The following is a 13,351-nucleotide window of genomic DNA, read 5'->3' as shown; positions in this document are numbered from 1 at the left end:
CCCTTAACGTGGGCAATAATATACGCTTTATAAATTATATAAACAAATTGAAGTCTATTTTCCAATGTTGTTAAGTGTCTCTTTAGATCTGTTTTGGTCTTTCGTGGGAGTTCCCACATTTGTTGGTTGAGAATGCTCAACATAACATACATGATGTTAGAATCTTAATTCTATTTGTAGCTTGTTTTTGTACTTCATATTACTAACCCTGTATCTCACTTTAGCAAAGGTTTAGTTCCAGTGATTGTATATACAGTGTTGGGGTAAAGGGACTCCAGAAGGCAGACAAGGCTCGACTCCAGACTCTAGTTGAAGTAACAGAAGAGAGAGGAGTGTCCAGTGTTTAGTTGACTCCAGACTCTAGCGAAGCAGAAGGGAGAGGAGTGACGTTGTCGACTCCAGACTCTAGCGTAGCAGAAGGGAGAGGAGTGACGTTGTTTTAGTGATCCCACAGATTCCAGTCGACAGATACTATCTGTGTTCTGTGACGTGGAAAGAGTGGTAAGTAGTTTATAGTTATAGTTTAGTAGTTTAGTCTAGGAGTTCCCGCTTCCTCTTTCACTTTTATTTATAGTTTCACGTGGATTACCTTTCACTTTACTCACGGTAGTTTTCCCCCAGGGTTTTTTATTATAGTTATCAGTTCCAGTTTAGTTGAAGTCCTCATCATTCAGAAGTCCCTCATATAGTAAGAAGAACATCATCATCAGAGTAGTAGTTTTAATTTAATAGTTGTTTAATCTAATAGTAAAAAGACATTATTTAGTTTAGAATTGATTTGTGTATTAGTTAGAGCAGTGTGAGTAACTGAGTCACACCAATCACCTTTTAATCACTCATTCACTATTTGAGGGTGAGTACATAGAGTAACAAGGTTACATTTGAAACACCATTTATTTGTATAACCTCTTTATTCATCTAATTTGTATTTATAATAATTGAGTATTATTTGTTATTTAATTAACCCAAGAACAGGGTTCCAACACATGATGCTTGACTGCTTTATTGACCGGGACAGGCACCGGGGGCAGACATCCCAACACCAGTGCGTTGGGACATAGTGTTGGTCTGCTTCAGGACGTGTTAGATCCTAGAGAAGCCGCCATCCCCTCTACTGCTTTAGCTCAGCGGCAGCATGAGCCCTGGTTTCCTGCCACATTGGTACCTCTGAAAGAACAGAAAAGTGGTGGATTTCGGGGTCCAGGATACTCCCTCTTTGTTCTTTATGGTGGTAATATTTCTCTGAGATGTTTGCAGAGTCTTTATTTCATGATGATATTTCATGATGATATTATAATAAAACTCATGTTCATACATCATAACGATTTATTGTTATTTGGTGTAAGCACAAACTAAAACTATTTGATACCCAGTCTTACAGCATAGCATAATATATGAAATACAAATCAAGTATTTCATACTTTAAATTGTCTACATCCTAATTCAAAGCCTAACTTTACGGTTAAAAATAAAAGCGAAGGTAAGATAAGTTAATTACCAAATATCGACATTCGACACGGTACATATTTGATTCCTTTCCTTAAATTTAATCATGATATGAAGATACGGACCACATTAAAATCACAATATAACATCATCTGCATCGATGAGTTGCAAATTAGCAGCTTGGTGCAGCGCTCAATACCAAATTATAAATTTTAAATCTGCAATAATTTGCAAAAATCAAAATTTAACTTGTTTATGCATAATATATAATGAGGATAATTATTTTACATCAAACATAAAAATAAATACTTTAGCCAATCACCTAAATAATGTAAAAGTGTTTTACTTAATGTAAAACGATTATAAAATTTTGGTATGTGATCAAACATTACAAAATGAACTGATGCAATTATTGTCGATTTTGTAAATTGTATTAATTATTATATATTGTGTAAATTTATATGTGATTATATTTAACAATAGTCAATTAATTAAACAGATTTAGCTTTAAATTTTGTAAATATTTGAACAGCTAAATTTTTGACGGATGTTACTCGTCTAACTTTCTTCGAAGTATAGTAGCGCGCGCCGCTTTCTTCTTGATGGCACGAGCTACGAAGTATAGCGCGCGCCAGGCCAGATAATTAACAATGGTCAACTAAATTTGTATGATATTTATTACATTTAATATATTTGTATAATATTTATCATTTTGCATTTATATGTTATAGCTATATATATTGTATACCGGCGGCTCGCGCTACAGTTATATTCTCGTTGTAGATTTACGTTTATTAATTGATTGACGATGTCAATCCTTTACTTCCAGATCGTTGCTCTGCGAATTAAGAAAGCAACGATCTCGTCAGATATCTTCGATGCGAAGTAAAAATTATAGTTTGCGCGGCGCGTCAAAGCGTCGAAGTCCTCCAAGTTTATACATTATAACAATTATCAAAACAAGTACAAGTTGAACTCGTTGATGGTTCTTTGGAATACATATTTTACGAGTATTATATCACCTTGCTGAAACCAGAGCCCTCTCGCTTGCAGTAGCGCGCGACCGCCGAATGGTGAAACTTGACCATTGTTAATGATTTGGCCCGGCGCGCGCTACTTCGTAGCTCGTGCCGTCGGTAACATTTCGAGAAGAAAGCGGCGCGCGCTACTTCGAAGAAATTTAGAAGAGTAACATCCGTCAAGGTGAAACCAGTGCGAACCACGCTGTATGCGTAAACAGTAGACTCATGACTATGTAAACACATCACCCGTTAATATTTGTGACTCTTCGCAGCGCTTTTATTTGCCCGAGGTCATTTGCCGGCCCGGAGTTAAGTCGTGTGCTAAGCTATAAAATTTTAAAATTAAAACTTCTTGGTACCACTTTATTGACGATGTCAATTCATGGCAGCTCGGCGCGGCACATTAGCGCATTTTGCCGATCTAGCCAGAGTAACGCATCGGGCCATTTCGAAAAGAAAGCGGCGCGCGCTATTTCGAAAAAATTTAGAAATTTAGACGAGTAACATCCGTCAAAGCATTATACTGATTACGGGGCCGCGCTCAGCCTGTCATTCCGCCGAATCTTATAATATAATAGCGTGAGGTCCCCAGGTAATCAAAGCACCGCCGGCCAGTAAATAAAATTGCTCTAACCAGTAACCAGAGCCTTTGTGAAATAAGCGCGCCCGCAGTTGCGCGAAAGCACATGCATGGTTAAATTATGCGAATAAATAAACGTTACTGCATACTGTCTTATTCATTATTTCTCCGTGAAAAGCACAATATTTGATATATAAGCGTGTGCCTCGGAAGTGATCTTAAAGTTAAACGTTCAATTTTGGTCACGGTCAGTACACGTCAACTTTGAACTTAGTGCAGAATCAAGCAAGTTATAGACAAATTTCAACCACATCAAATTGAATGTGCTTTCGGTGGAGATATAACCTGCGCCTAAATTAGGCGGTGCACGATAAAAATAAACTTGCTCGGATTTTCAAAATGTTTGTACCATCGTTTTCTAGAGACTGTGAGAATTTTCACAGTACCAAATTTATCATACCTTTTTGGAATGATCAGTGAGTTTCGCCTAGGTGCCATATTTGATGGTGCGCGGCTTTTGGAGCAAAATTAGGTGTAAAAGTCGCGTAATTTGACGAAATTCGTTGATTTTTGTCGTATTATTCTGTCATATCTTTGGTTCCTGAACATGAATCATGCTGAAAATTTGTCAGAACCTTCCAATCATACTTAACTACCGAACCTAATTTAGTTGGGAGAGATTGGCCTTGACTAAAAGGTCTAAAAATGACAAAATAGGTATAAATTCGTTGATAACTCAAATTCTGAGCATCGAAATTGCTCAAACTAAATTAGGTTCAGTAAAACATAAGTGTTTACGTAAGCTGACCAAATTTCAACAAAATTGTTATATGGGAAGTATTATAACTTTTCGCTTGTTTCCAAAATATTGTGCTGGCCGAAATAAGAGCTAAAAAACCATTCAATGGTCAGCGCGCGCGTCTTATTGTCGATGGCGCACTGCCTACCTAAATAAAATGCTATGTTATTAACTATTGTTATTGATTTAGATTCTGTACAGTGTAGTCGAGCCCGCATATAATTATAATGATCACTGATCATCGTATTTCTGATAAATCGTATTATTGCGGTACTGTCTATATAATATATCAGGAATCTGCCAAAAACAAATGAAACGCGTATCTCATACTTGTAACTCTAACAGTTGAATAAAAACTCAAATAAAATACATGAAAAAATCGAAAACTGAAGATTCGATACTTCTAGTTCAATTTTATAGGCCAGAACTCAAAGCATAAAAAGAAAAACAAACACTTCTCTACTCTCTAGTATAGATGAGGCGATACTAAAAACTGTCTATCGACGATTATGGGTATATAAGAAGTATATTAATAATCAAACAATCATAACTAAGCATATTCATTGCGGAAATGATAACGATGGTTTAGTCACTAAAAATGACACATTTTGATACGGAAGAACTGACCCCAACAAGAATAAAAGACAATTACAATCAGTACACATTTTTAAATCAGGTAATCCTTTTCAAACAAAAATAAGTTTTATAAGTATAAAATGTGAACTTTTCAACGGCCTAGCCGATTTTCGATGTTTTGCCGGCAAATTTTACATGATTACGGTAAAATACGATGATTTTACTAACATTTTCGTGAGCCATTTGCAATGAACTAAAATATTGTAATTGAACTGCATACTCCGATGCAATCAAAGTCCTGAATGGAGGGACGATTCAGTCCTACAGAATTAAAAATAATATTGTGAATCACTATTATATATGATAAACTAATATGTAATATAAACTGCGTTAAAAATCAAACATGCCAAAAAGCAAGGTGATTTTGTGGCATTTAGAGACATTTAACCATAATAAGAAAATAAAATGCTATAAAAACTTATTATTCCTCAAAGTTTTTCATGAAAGTAAATGTACAGTAAAAATGTCAGAAAGAATTTCCACACTTTACAATTTCATTATAAATTGTTCATTCAAAAACGTAAATTTAAATATTGCAGAGTTCAAGAAGAATTCAAGATAGCATAATTGAAATTGGGGAGGGGGCTACAACGACTGCGAGTTACAATTTTTTCTTTACTTTTTGGATATTTGTTGGTACAAAGTATGGTAGAGAAATATAAATTACAATGCGCCCATAACAACGGGACCCCTAGCATGCTTGTTCGATCATAACTTCTTGACGTAATTCTCCCAGGAAATAATTTCCTGTTCCCTCAGTTTTACCAATCATTTTCAGTTAATTTTATCACTAAAATAATAGTCCTTGCAGCTCCCCATAATATACAAAACTTGGATATCATATTCGAAAAGAGATGCTAAATTTCTCGAGCAAGGAAAGTAACAAAATACTAATATTCTAGAAATCATTTCGTCCTTTAGTAATCTCTTCATGATACATCATTTCGAATGAAGATTCAGATTTCAGTGGTTTGACAATATCAATCCGTTGGATGATCTTATCCAGCTAGAATACGGCGCTTCTTTTGATCACGTGATGGTAACTCCAGACCCGGACCCTTTTATCCCTTGAAACAAGCGAACAAGACAAACTTTTGTTTGACAAAGTAAATTCCTAACTCCAACACCTTTCAGACGGCTTCCTGAAATCATCAGTAGTTATGATTATTGTTCCAATCACTTAATTTTAAAACTACATTTTTCAGTTCAACAAAGAATAAAACTATAGATACAAAAACGTTAAAACGATCTGCTTGAATCCAATAGACGACTCAAACCCCATTCCCAACAGTAATCAACATATTATGGAACATTAAGGGTGGTTGCGAGGGGTAATCATTCCGAAATGTGCTTTGTCAATTATTCAGCACAACCTAGTGGCTATAAACGCGTCCTCTTCAATCAGGCGTGAGGCATCAAAAACACTTATTCCCATGGTGCTTGATCATACTGTCTACAACAGGTAAAATACTGAAAACACGTTGCAGCAGGCTAGCGGCAGCAGTATGGCAGCAAAACGCTGAAATCGTAAAGAGGCTTTGCGGCAGAAATAAGCATGCGCAAAGAGGCTTTGCGGCAGAAATAAGCACGCGCAAAGAGGCTTTGCGGCAGATATAAGCCCGTGGTCGTACATGAAAAGAGCATAAAGCAGCTTGGTTTTATGGTAAGAAACACAATTTTCAATGATAAGAAACAGGGGGACTTGAATCATATCCCAACCAAACATGGATATACGTATATCGCATTATCGTAGGTGTAATTTGCAAATGTGTGGCAGTAGAAAGAACAGAGAAAGGCGGGAAGGAAGACCTAGAGAGTGCAGAGAGGTAGTGTAATCAGAAGAGATCAGCAACGAGGGACACCTTGACCGTGTTTCATGCTACCACGGTTACCATGGTCACCACGGTTCACGTTTAAAGCGCTGTCCCGTGAAATAGTTACATTATGAGGTAAAGTAGACGGCTCCACCGTGTACTCATTTTCGACCATGGACCCCGCGGCGGGTTGTCCGTCATCGGGCTGGCGATAATCACGCGGAGAGTTACAAGAGTCATGTGACCCAGCACCACCGCCGTGCTCACGTACAGGAGTGTGGGGCAGCGAGGAGGGGTGGTGGTTGTTGCTTGGGGTGGTGGTGGGAGGTGGTTCCAGGGTCTGGAGCCGCAGTGTTAGGTTTAGGTCTGTTTCGTATAGACTCTCTATGTGGACATAGTCCTGGGAGCGTGGAGATGGTTAATAATGGGTAACTAATTAATCAATTATTTAATTTAACCGGTTCAATTAACAAATCAGTTGATATGTCTCATAGCTATATTTTGGAAGGAGCTATCCATTTGCGTTCATTTATAACGTTTATAAACGATAATAATTATCATCCTAAAAACTTCTCAGGTTTACAATAATTGATCATGGTAGACGGTCAGATAGTCCGTTACAATACTATACAATACTATACAATACTATACAATACTATACAATACTATACAATACTATACAATACTATACAATACTATACAATACTATACAATACTATACAATACTATACAATACTATACAATACTATACAAAACTATACAATACTATACAATACTATACAATACTATACAATAATATACAATACTATACAATACTATACAATACAATACTATACAATACTATACAATACTATACAATACTATACAATACTATACAATACTATACAATACTATACAATACTATACAATACTATACAATACTATACAATACTATACAATACTATACTATACAATACTATACAATACAATACTATACAATACTATACAATAATATACAATACTATACAATACTATACAATACAATACTATACAATACTATACAATACTATACAATACTATACAATACTATACAATACTATACAATACTATACAATACTGACCCTGGTCATTAGGAAAGTTCGCACGAGATGGACCACATTTTCCCATTTTAACTTTAGAAGATTGTCACAGGAAGAACTTTTAAGATAGGCATATGATATTTCATATATCTATAGTTCAACTAATCTTGTTTCGATTAACAAAAGTTTTGAAGCATTTAGTCGAGGGCAAATTGAGGCTAACGAGTCATTTACATTTTGTCTCCTAATAACACCTTCCAAGCATACTATAAAAGCTTAAACATGTTTAATCGATTCATCAGATCTCACTCTTTCAGAATCCAGAGAGAAGAGGGAAATTTTTTCACTAATTGAGGGAAAAATGAGGCTAACAAGTTATTACTAATTTTTGAATTATTTTTGAATAATAGTGTCTATCAAAGTATCCTCTGACCTAAAATAGATGAGATTGATGCTCTAGATCGAAGGCTTGCCCAACCGACCCCTTGTTTTCTTCTAATGGAGGGTAAAGTGAGGCTAACAGATTATTTTTAATTTTGAAATTATATTTGAATAATAACGTCTATCAAGGTATCCTCTGACCTAAATTACATGAGATGGATGCTCTAAGTTGAAGGCTGGCCCAGCCAACCCCTTTTTTCCTTCTAATGGAGGGGGAAATGAGGCTAACAAGTCATTACTAAGTTGTGAATTATATTTGAATAATAACGTATCCAAGTATCCTCTGACCTAAAATACATGATATGGATTCTTTAGGTTGAAAGCTGGCCCAGCCGACCCCTTTTTTCCTTCTAATGGAGGGGGAAATGAGGCTAACAAATCTTTTCTAATTTTTGAATTATGTTTGAACAATAACGTCCTTTAAACTATCCTTTGCCCTGGTATACATGAGATGGATGCTCTAGGTCGAAGGCTGGCCCACCCATTTCCTTCTAATGGAGGGTAAAATGAGGCTAACAGATCTTTTCTGATTTTTGAATTATGTTTGAACAATAACGTCCTTTAAACTATCCTTTGCCCTGGTATACATTATATGGATACTTTAGGTCGATGGTAGACTCCACCTACCCTTTCTGTCTTTTGATGGAGGGTAAAATAAGGCTAACTATCAAGGTTGTGTTCATTGCATTTCTTGTTCTACTGCTTCTTCGGACTAGCCCTTCAATTTCAAATTGTTTCTGCCTAACCTGTATTCATTTGAGAGGTAAGATTGAGGCTAACTCCTGCTTATTGTAATATTTTATAAGTGATAGTTTTAATGTTGGATGCTTTTATTTTCTTTATATAACTCCACTTTTGACCCTTTTGAAAGCCACTTATTATTTTCAAAATCGCACATTTCAAAACTAATTGCACTGCTTTTTTTGAGCCTTCTCGCCAGTTGTACTACCATGAAGAGGTATTGATTTAAATATTGGAGTTATTCTGCAGCTTGACGTAGAATTTTATTCATTAATGCATTAATCAGCTTACATTAAAGCTTGTGGAAAAATGTATATTTATAATTTGTTTAAAAATATTTCCTTGCGTTTGAGATGTGTCAAGCAAAATAAAGACTTCCCTTGTAAAATTTCTCAAACAGTTCCATTTTTATTATACTTTATAGTTTAGAGTCTAATTTGGCATGATATCAGATCATGTGGTATTACATGGCCCCATGGGTAGCATTGCCAGAGCAATTGGCCAGAGAGCTCCATAGAAGTAAGGGGCCTACTCTAGCCAACAGCTCTAGAATACATTTCCTTCCTCAACTTCATTTTCTTCATCTAACTGCTGCTGCTGCTCAGCAACTACTTGACAGCTGGCACAGTGACGTTTTTCTGCGTAGTGTATCTGTTAGCCTCAATTTTGCCTCAAGGAGGGAAGGTAGCCTCAATCCAACCTCACATAAGTTTCGATAAAGTCTCAATAACCTTCGGGCTACAATTACAAGTTTTATAGTGGGTCTATAACATGTTTCCGTACATTAAAGTTAAAATGCGGTCAAATTCTTTATTAGCCTCATTTTAGCCTCCTACAAGTAGACTCGGCGATTTCTGAAATGTTAAGCTTGAAGAGGATGAATACATTTTTATTGTTGACATATTAGATAGTCACAATACCGAACCATCTCGAAAATATACACAAAAGTATACTTGTTAGCCTCATTTCACCCTCTCAAAAGGTGGTTAGCCTCATTTTCACCTCGAATAATTAAAGCTTAGATCTCGATCAAGTATAATCACTATGGATTATACTTGCAACTTGGATATCATGGACGTAACACGAGAATGTTCTTTTTTGAAAATAATGAGTAAATTCGTTAGCCTCAATTGTCCCTCGCAGTTCAATCACTCCTACTGAGTCTTGTGAGTGAGCTAGGAGGTCGCCGGACATCTCATTTTTAAGCCGTATTAATTTTCTATACGCATACAAAAAATTAAATGCAAAACTAAAACAGAAAAGAAATTACGGATGTTTTACATTTTTTTTCAAAAACGAACTTTTAGGGGTGTTTCTAATGATCAGGGTCTACTGTACAATACTATACAATACTATACAATACTATACAATACTATACAATACTATACAATACTATACAATACTATACAATACTATACAATACTATACAATACTATACAATACTATACAATACTATACAATGCTATACAATGTTATACAATGCTATACAATACTATACAATACTATACAATACTATACAATACTATACAATACTATACAATACTATACAATACTATACAATACTATACAATACTATACAATACTATACAATACTATACAATACTATACAATACTATACAATACTATACAATACTATACAATACTATACAATACTATACAATACTATACAATACTATACAATACTATACAATACTATACAATACTATACAATACTATACAATACTATACAATACTATACAATACTATACTATACAATACTATACAATACAATACTATACAATACTATACAATAATATACAATACTATACAATACTATACAATACAATACTATACAATACTATACAATACTATACAATACTATACAATACTATACAATACTATACAATACTATACAATACTGACCCTGGTCATTAGGAAAGTTCGCACGAGATGGACCACATTTTCCCATTTTAACTTTAGAAGATTGTCACAGGAAGAACTTTTAAGATAGGCATATGATATTTCATATATCTATAGTTCAACTAATCTTGTTTCGATTAACAAAAGTTTTGAAGCATTTAGTCGAGGGCAAATTGAGGCTAACGAGTCATTTACATTTTGTCTCCTAATAACACCTTCCAAGCATACTATAAAAGCTTAAACATGTTTAATCGATTCATCAGATCTCACTCTTTCAGAATCCAGAGAGAAGAGGGAAATTTTTTCACTAATTGAGGGAAAAATGAGGCTAACAAGTTATTACTAATTTTTGAATTATTTTTGAATAATAGTGTCTATCAAAGTATCCTCTGACCTAAAATAGATGAGATTGATGCTCTAGATCGAAGGCTTGCCCAACCGACCCCTTGTTTTCTTCTAATGGAGGGTAAAGTGAGGCTAACAGATTATTTTTAATTTTGAAATTATATTTGAATAATAACGTCTATCAAGGTATCCTCTGACCTAAATTACATGAGATGGATGCTCTAAGTTGAAGGCTGGCCCAGCCAACCCCTTTTTTCCTTCTAATGGAGGGGGAAATGAGGCTAACAAGTCATTACTAAGTTGTGAATTATATTTGAATAATAACGTATCCAAGTATCCTCTGACCTAAAATACATGATATGGATTCTTTAGGTTGAAAGCTGGCCCAGCCGACCCCTTTTTTCCTTCTAATGGAGGGGGAAATGAGGCTAACAAATCTTTTCTAATTTTTGAATTATGTTTGAACAATAACGTCCTTTAAACTATCCTTTGCCCTGGTATACATGAGATGGATGCTCTAGGTCGAAGGCTGGCCCACCCATTTCCTTCTAATGGAGGGTAAAATGAGGCTAACAGATCTTTTCTGATTTTTGAATTATGTTTGAACAATAACGTCCTTTAAACTATCCTTTGCCCTGGTATACATTATATGGATACTTTAGGTCGATGGTAGACTCCACCTACCCTTTCTGTCTTTTGATGGAGGGTAAAATAAGGCTAACTATCAAGGTTGTGTTCATTGCATTTCTTGTTCTACTGCTTCTTCGGACTAGCCCTTCAATTTCAAATTGTTTCTGCCTAACCTGTATTCATTTGAGAGGTAAGATTGAGGCTAACTCCTGCTTATTGTAATATTTTATAAGTGATAGTTTTAATGTTGGATGCTTTTATTTTCTTTATATAACTCCACTTTTGACCCTTTTGAAAGCCACTTATTATTTTCAAAATCGCACATTTCAAAACTAATTGCACTGCTTTTTTTGAGCCTTCTCGCCAGTTGTACTACCATGAAGAGGTATTGATTTAAATATTGGAGTTATTCTGCAGCTTGACGTAGAATTTTATTCATTAATGCATTAATCAGCTTACATTAAAGCTTGTGGAAAAATGTATATTTATAATTTGTTTAAAAATATTTCCTTGCGTTTGAGATGTGTCAAGCAAAATAAAGACTTCCCTTGTAAAATTTCTCAAACAGTTCCATTTTTATTATACTTTATAGTTTAGAGTCTAATTTGGCATGATATCAGATCATGTGGTATTACATGGCCCCATGGGTAGCATTGCCAGAGCAATTGGCCAGAGAGCTCCATAGAAGTAAGGGGCCTACTCTAGCCAACAGCTCTAGAATACATTTCCTTCCTCAACTTCATTTTCTTCATCTAACTGCTGCTGCTGCTCAGCAACTACTTGACAGCTGGCACAGTGACGTTTTTCTGCGTAGTGTATCTGTTAGCCTCAATTTTGCCTCAAGGAGGGAAGGTAGCCTCAATCCAACCTCACATAAGTTTCGATAAAGTCTCAATAACCTTCGGGCTACAATTACAAGTTTTATAGTGGGTCTATAACATGTTTCCGTACATTAAAGTTAAAATGCGGTCAAATTCTTTATTAGCCTCATTTTAGCCTCCTACAAGTAGACTCGGCGATTTCTGAAATGTTAAGCTTGAAGAGGATGAATACATTTTTATTGTTGACATATTAGATAGTCACAATACCGAACCATCTCGAAAATATACACAAAAGTATACTTGTTAGCCTCATTTCACCCTCTCAAAAGGTGGTTAGCCTCATTTTCACCTCGAATAATTAAAGCTTAGATCTCGATCAAGTATAATCACTATGGATTATACTTGCAACTTGGATATCATGGACGTAACACGAGAATGTTCTTTTTTGAAAATAATGAGTAAATTCGTTAGCCTCAATTGTCCCTCGCAGTTCAATCACTCCTACTGAGTCTTGTGAGTGAGCTAGGAGGTCGCCGGACATCTCATTTTTAAGCCGTATTAATTTTCTATACGCATACAAAAAATTAAATGCAAAACTAAAACAGAAAAGAAATTACGGATGTTTTACATTTTTTTTCAAAAACGAACTTTTAGGGGTGTTTCTAATGATCAGGGTCTACTATACAATACTATACAATACTATACAATACTATACAATACTATACAATACTATACAATACTATACAATACTATACAATACTATACAATACTATACAATACTATACAATACTATACAATACTATACAATGCTATACAATGTTATACAATGCTATACAATACTATACAATACTATACAATACTATACAATACTATACAATACTATACAATACTATACAATACTATACAATACTATACAATACTATACAATACTATACAATACTATACAATACTATACAATACTATACAATACTATACAATACTATACAATACTATACAATACTATACAATACTATACAATACTATACAATACTATACAATACTATACAATACTATACAATACTATACAATACTATACAATACTATACAATACTATACTATACAATACTATACAATACAATA

At 34.7% G+C, this 13,351-nt stretch overlaps 1 protein-coding gene and 1 long non-coding RNA gene across 6 annotated transcripts in view; one reads left to right on the top strand and one right to left on the bottom strand.

Moving 5' to 3' along the window:
• Positions 1 to 156: 156 nt before the first annotated feature.
• LOC134822470 (uncharacterized) lies at positions 157 to 938 on the top strand. Its single transcript, XR_010161192.1, has 2 exons — positions 157 to 501; positions 622 to 938. It is a non-coding gene; the product is annotated as an uncharacterized LOC134822470 (long non-coding RNA).
• A 3,233-nt stretch (positions 939 to 4,171) lies between these two features.
• Positions 4,172 to 13,351, bottom strand: part of LOC134822467 (mast/stem cell growth factor receptor Kit-like) — a 63,884-nt gene continuing 54,704 nt past the window's right edge. For 3 of the 5 annotated variants that reach the window (XM_063833566.1, XM_063833567.1, XM_063833569.1), the window contains 2 exons: positions 6,425 to 6,697; positions 4,172 to 5,625 (listed from right to left, as the gene is read on the bottom strand). In XM_063833566.1, coding sequence (XP_063689636.1) covers positions 5,614 to 5,625; positions 6,425 to 6,697 — 285 coding nt within the window. In that variant the 3' untranslated portion in view covers positions 4,172 to 5,613. The remainder of the gene's footprint in view (positions 5,626 to 6,424; positions 6,698 to 13,351) is intronic. The other 2 variants (XM_063833565.1, XM_063833568.1) reach the window with 1 other exon arrangement.

This window comes from Bolinopsis microptera, chromosome 10 (assembly GCF_026151205.1).
Source record: "Bolinopsis microptera isolate Bmic1 chromosome 10, MBARI_Bmic_1.0, whole genome shotgun sequence".
NCBI lineage: Eukaryota > Metazoa > Ctenophora > Tentaculata > Lobata > Bolinopsidae > Bolinopsis > Bolinopsis microptera.
This window is presented reverse-complemented; position numbering and strand designations above follow the sequence as displayed.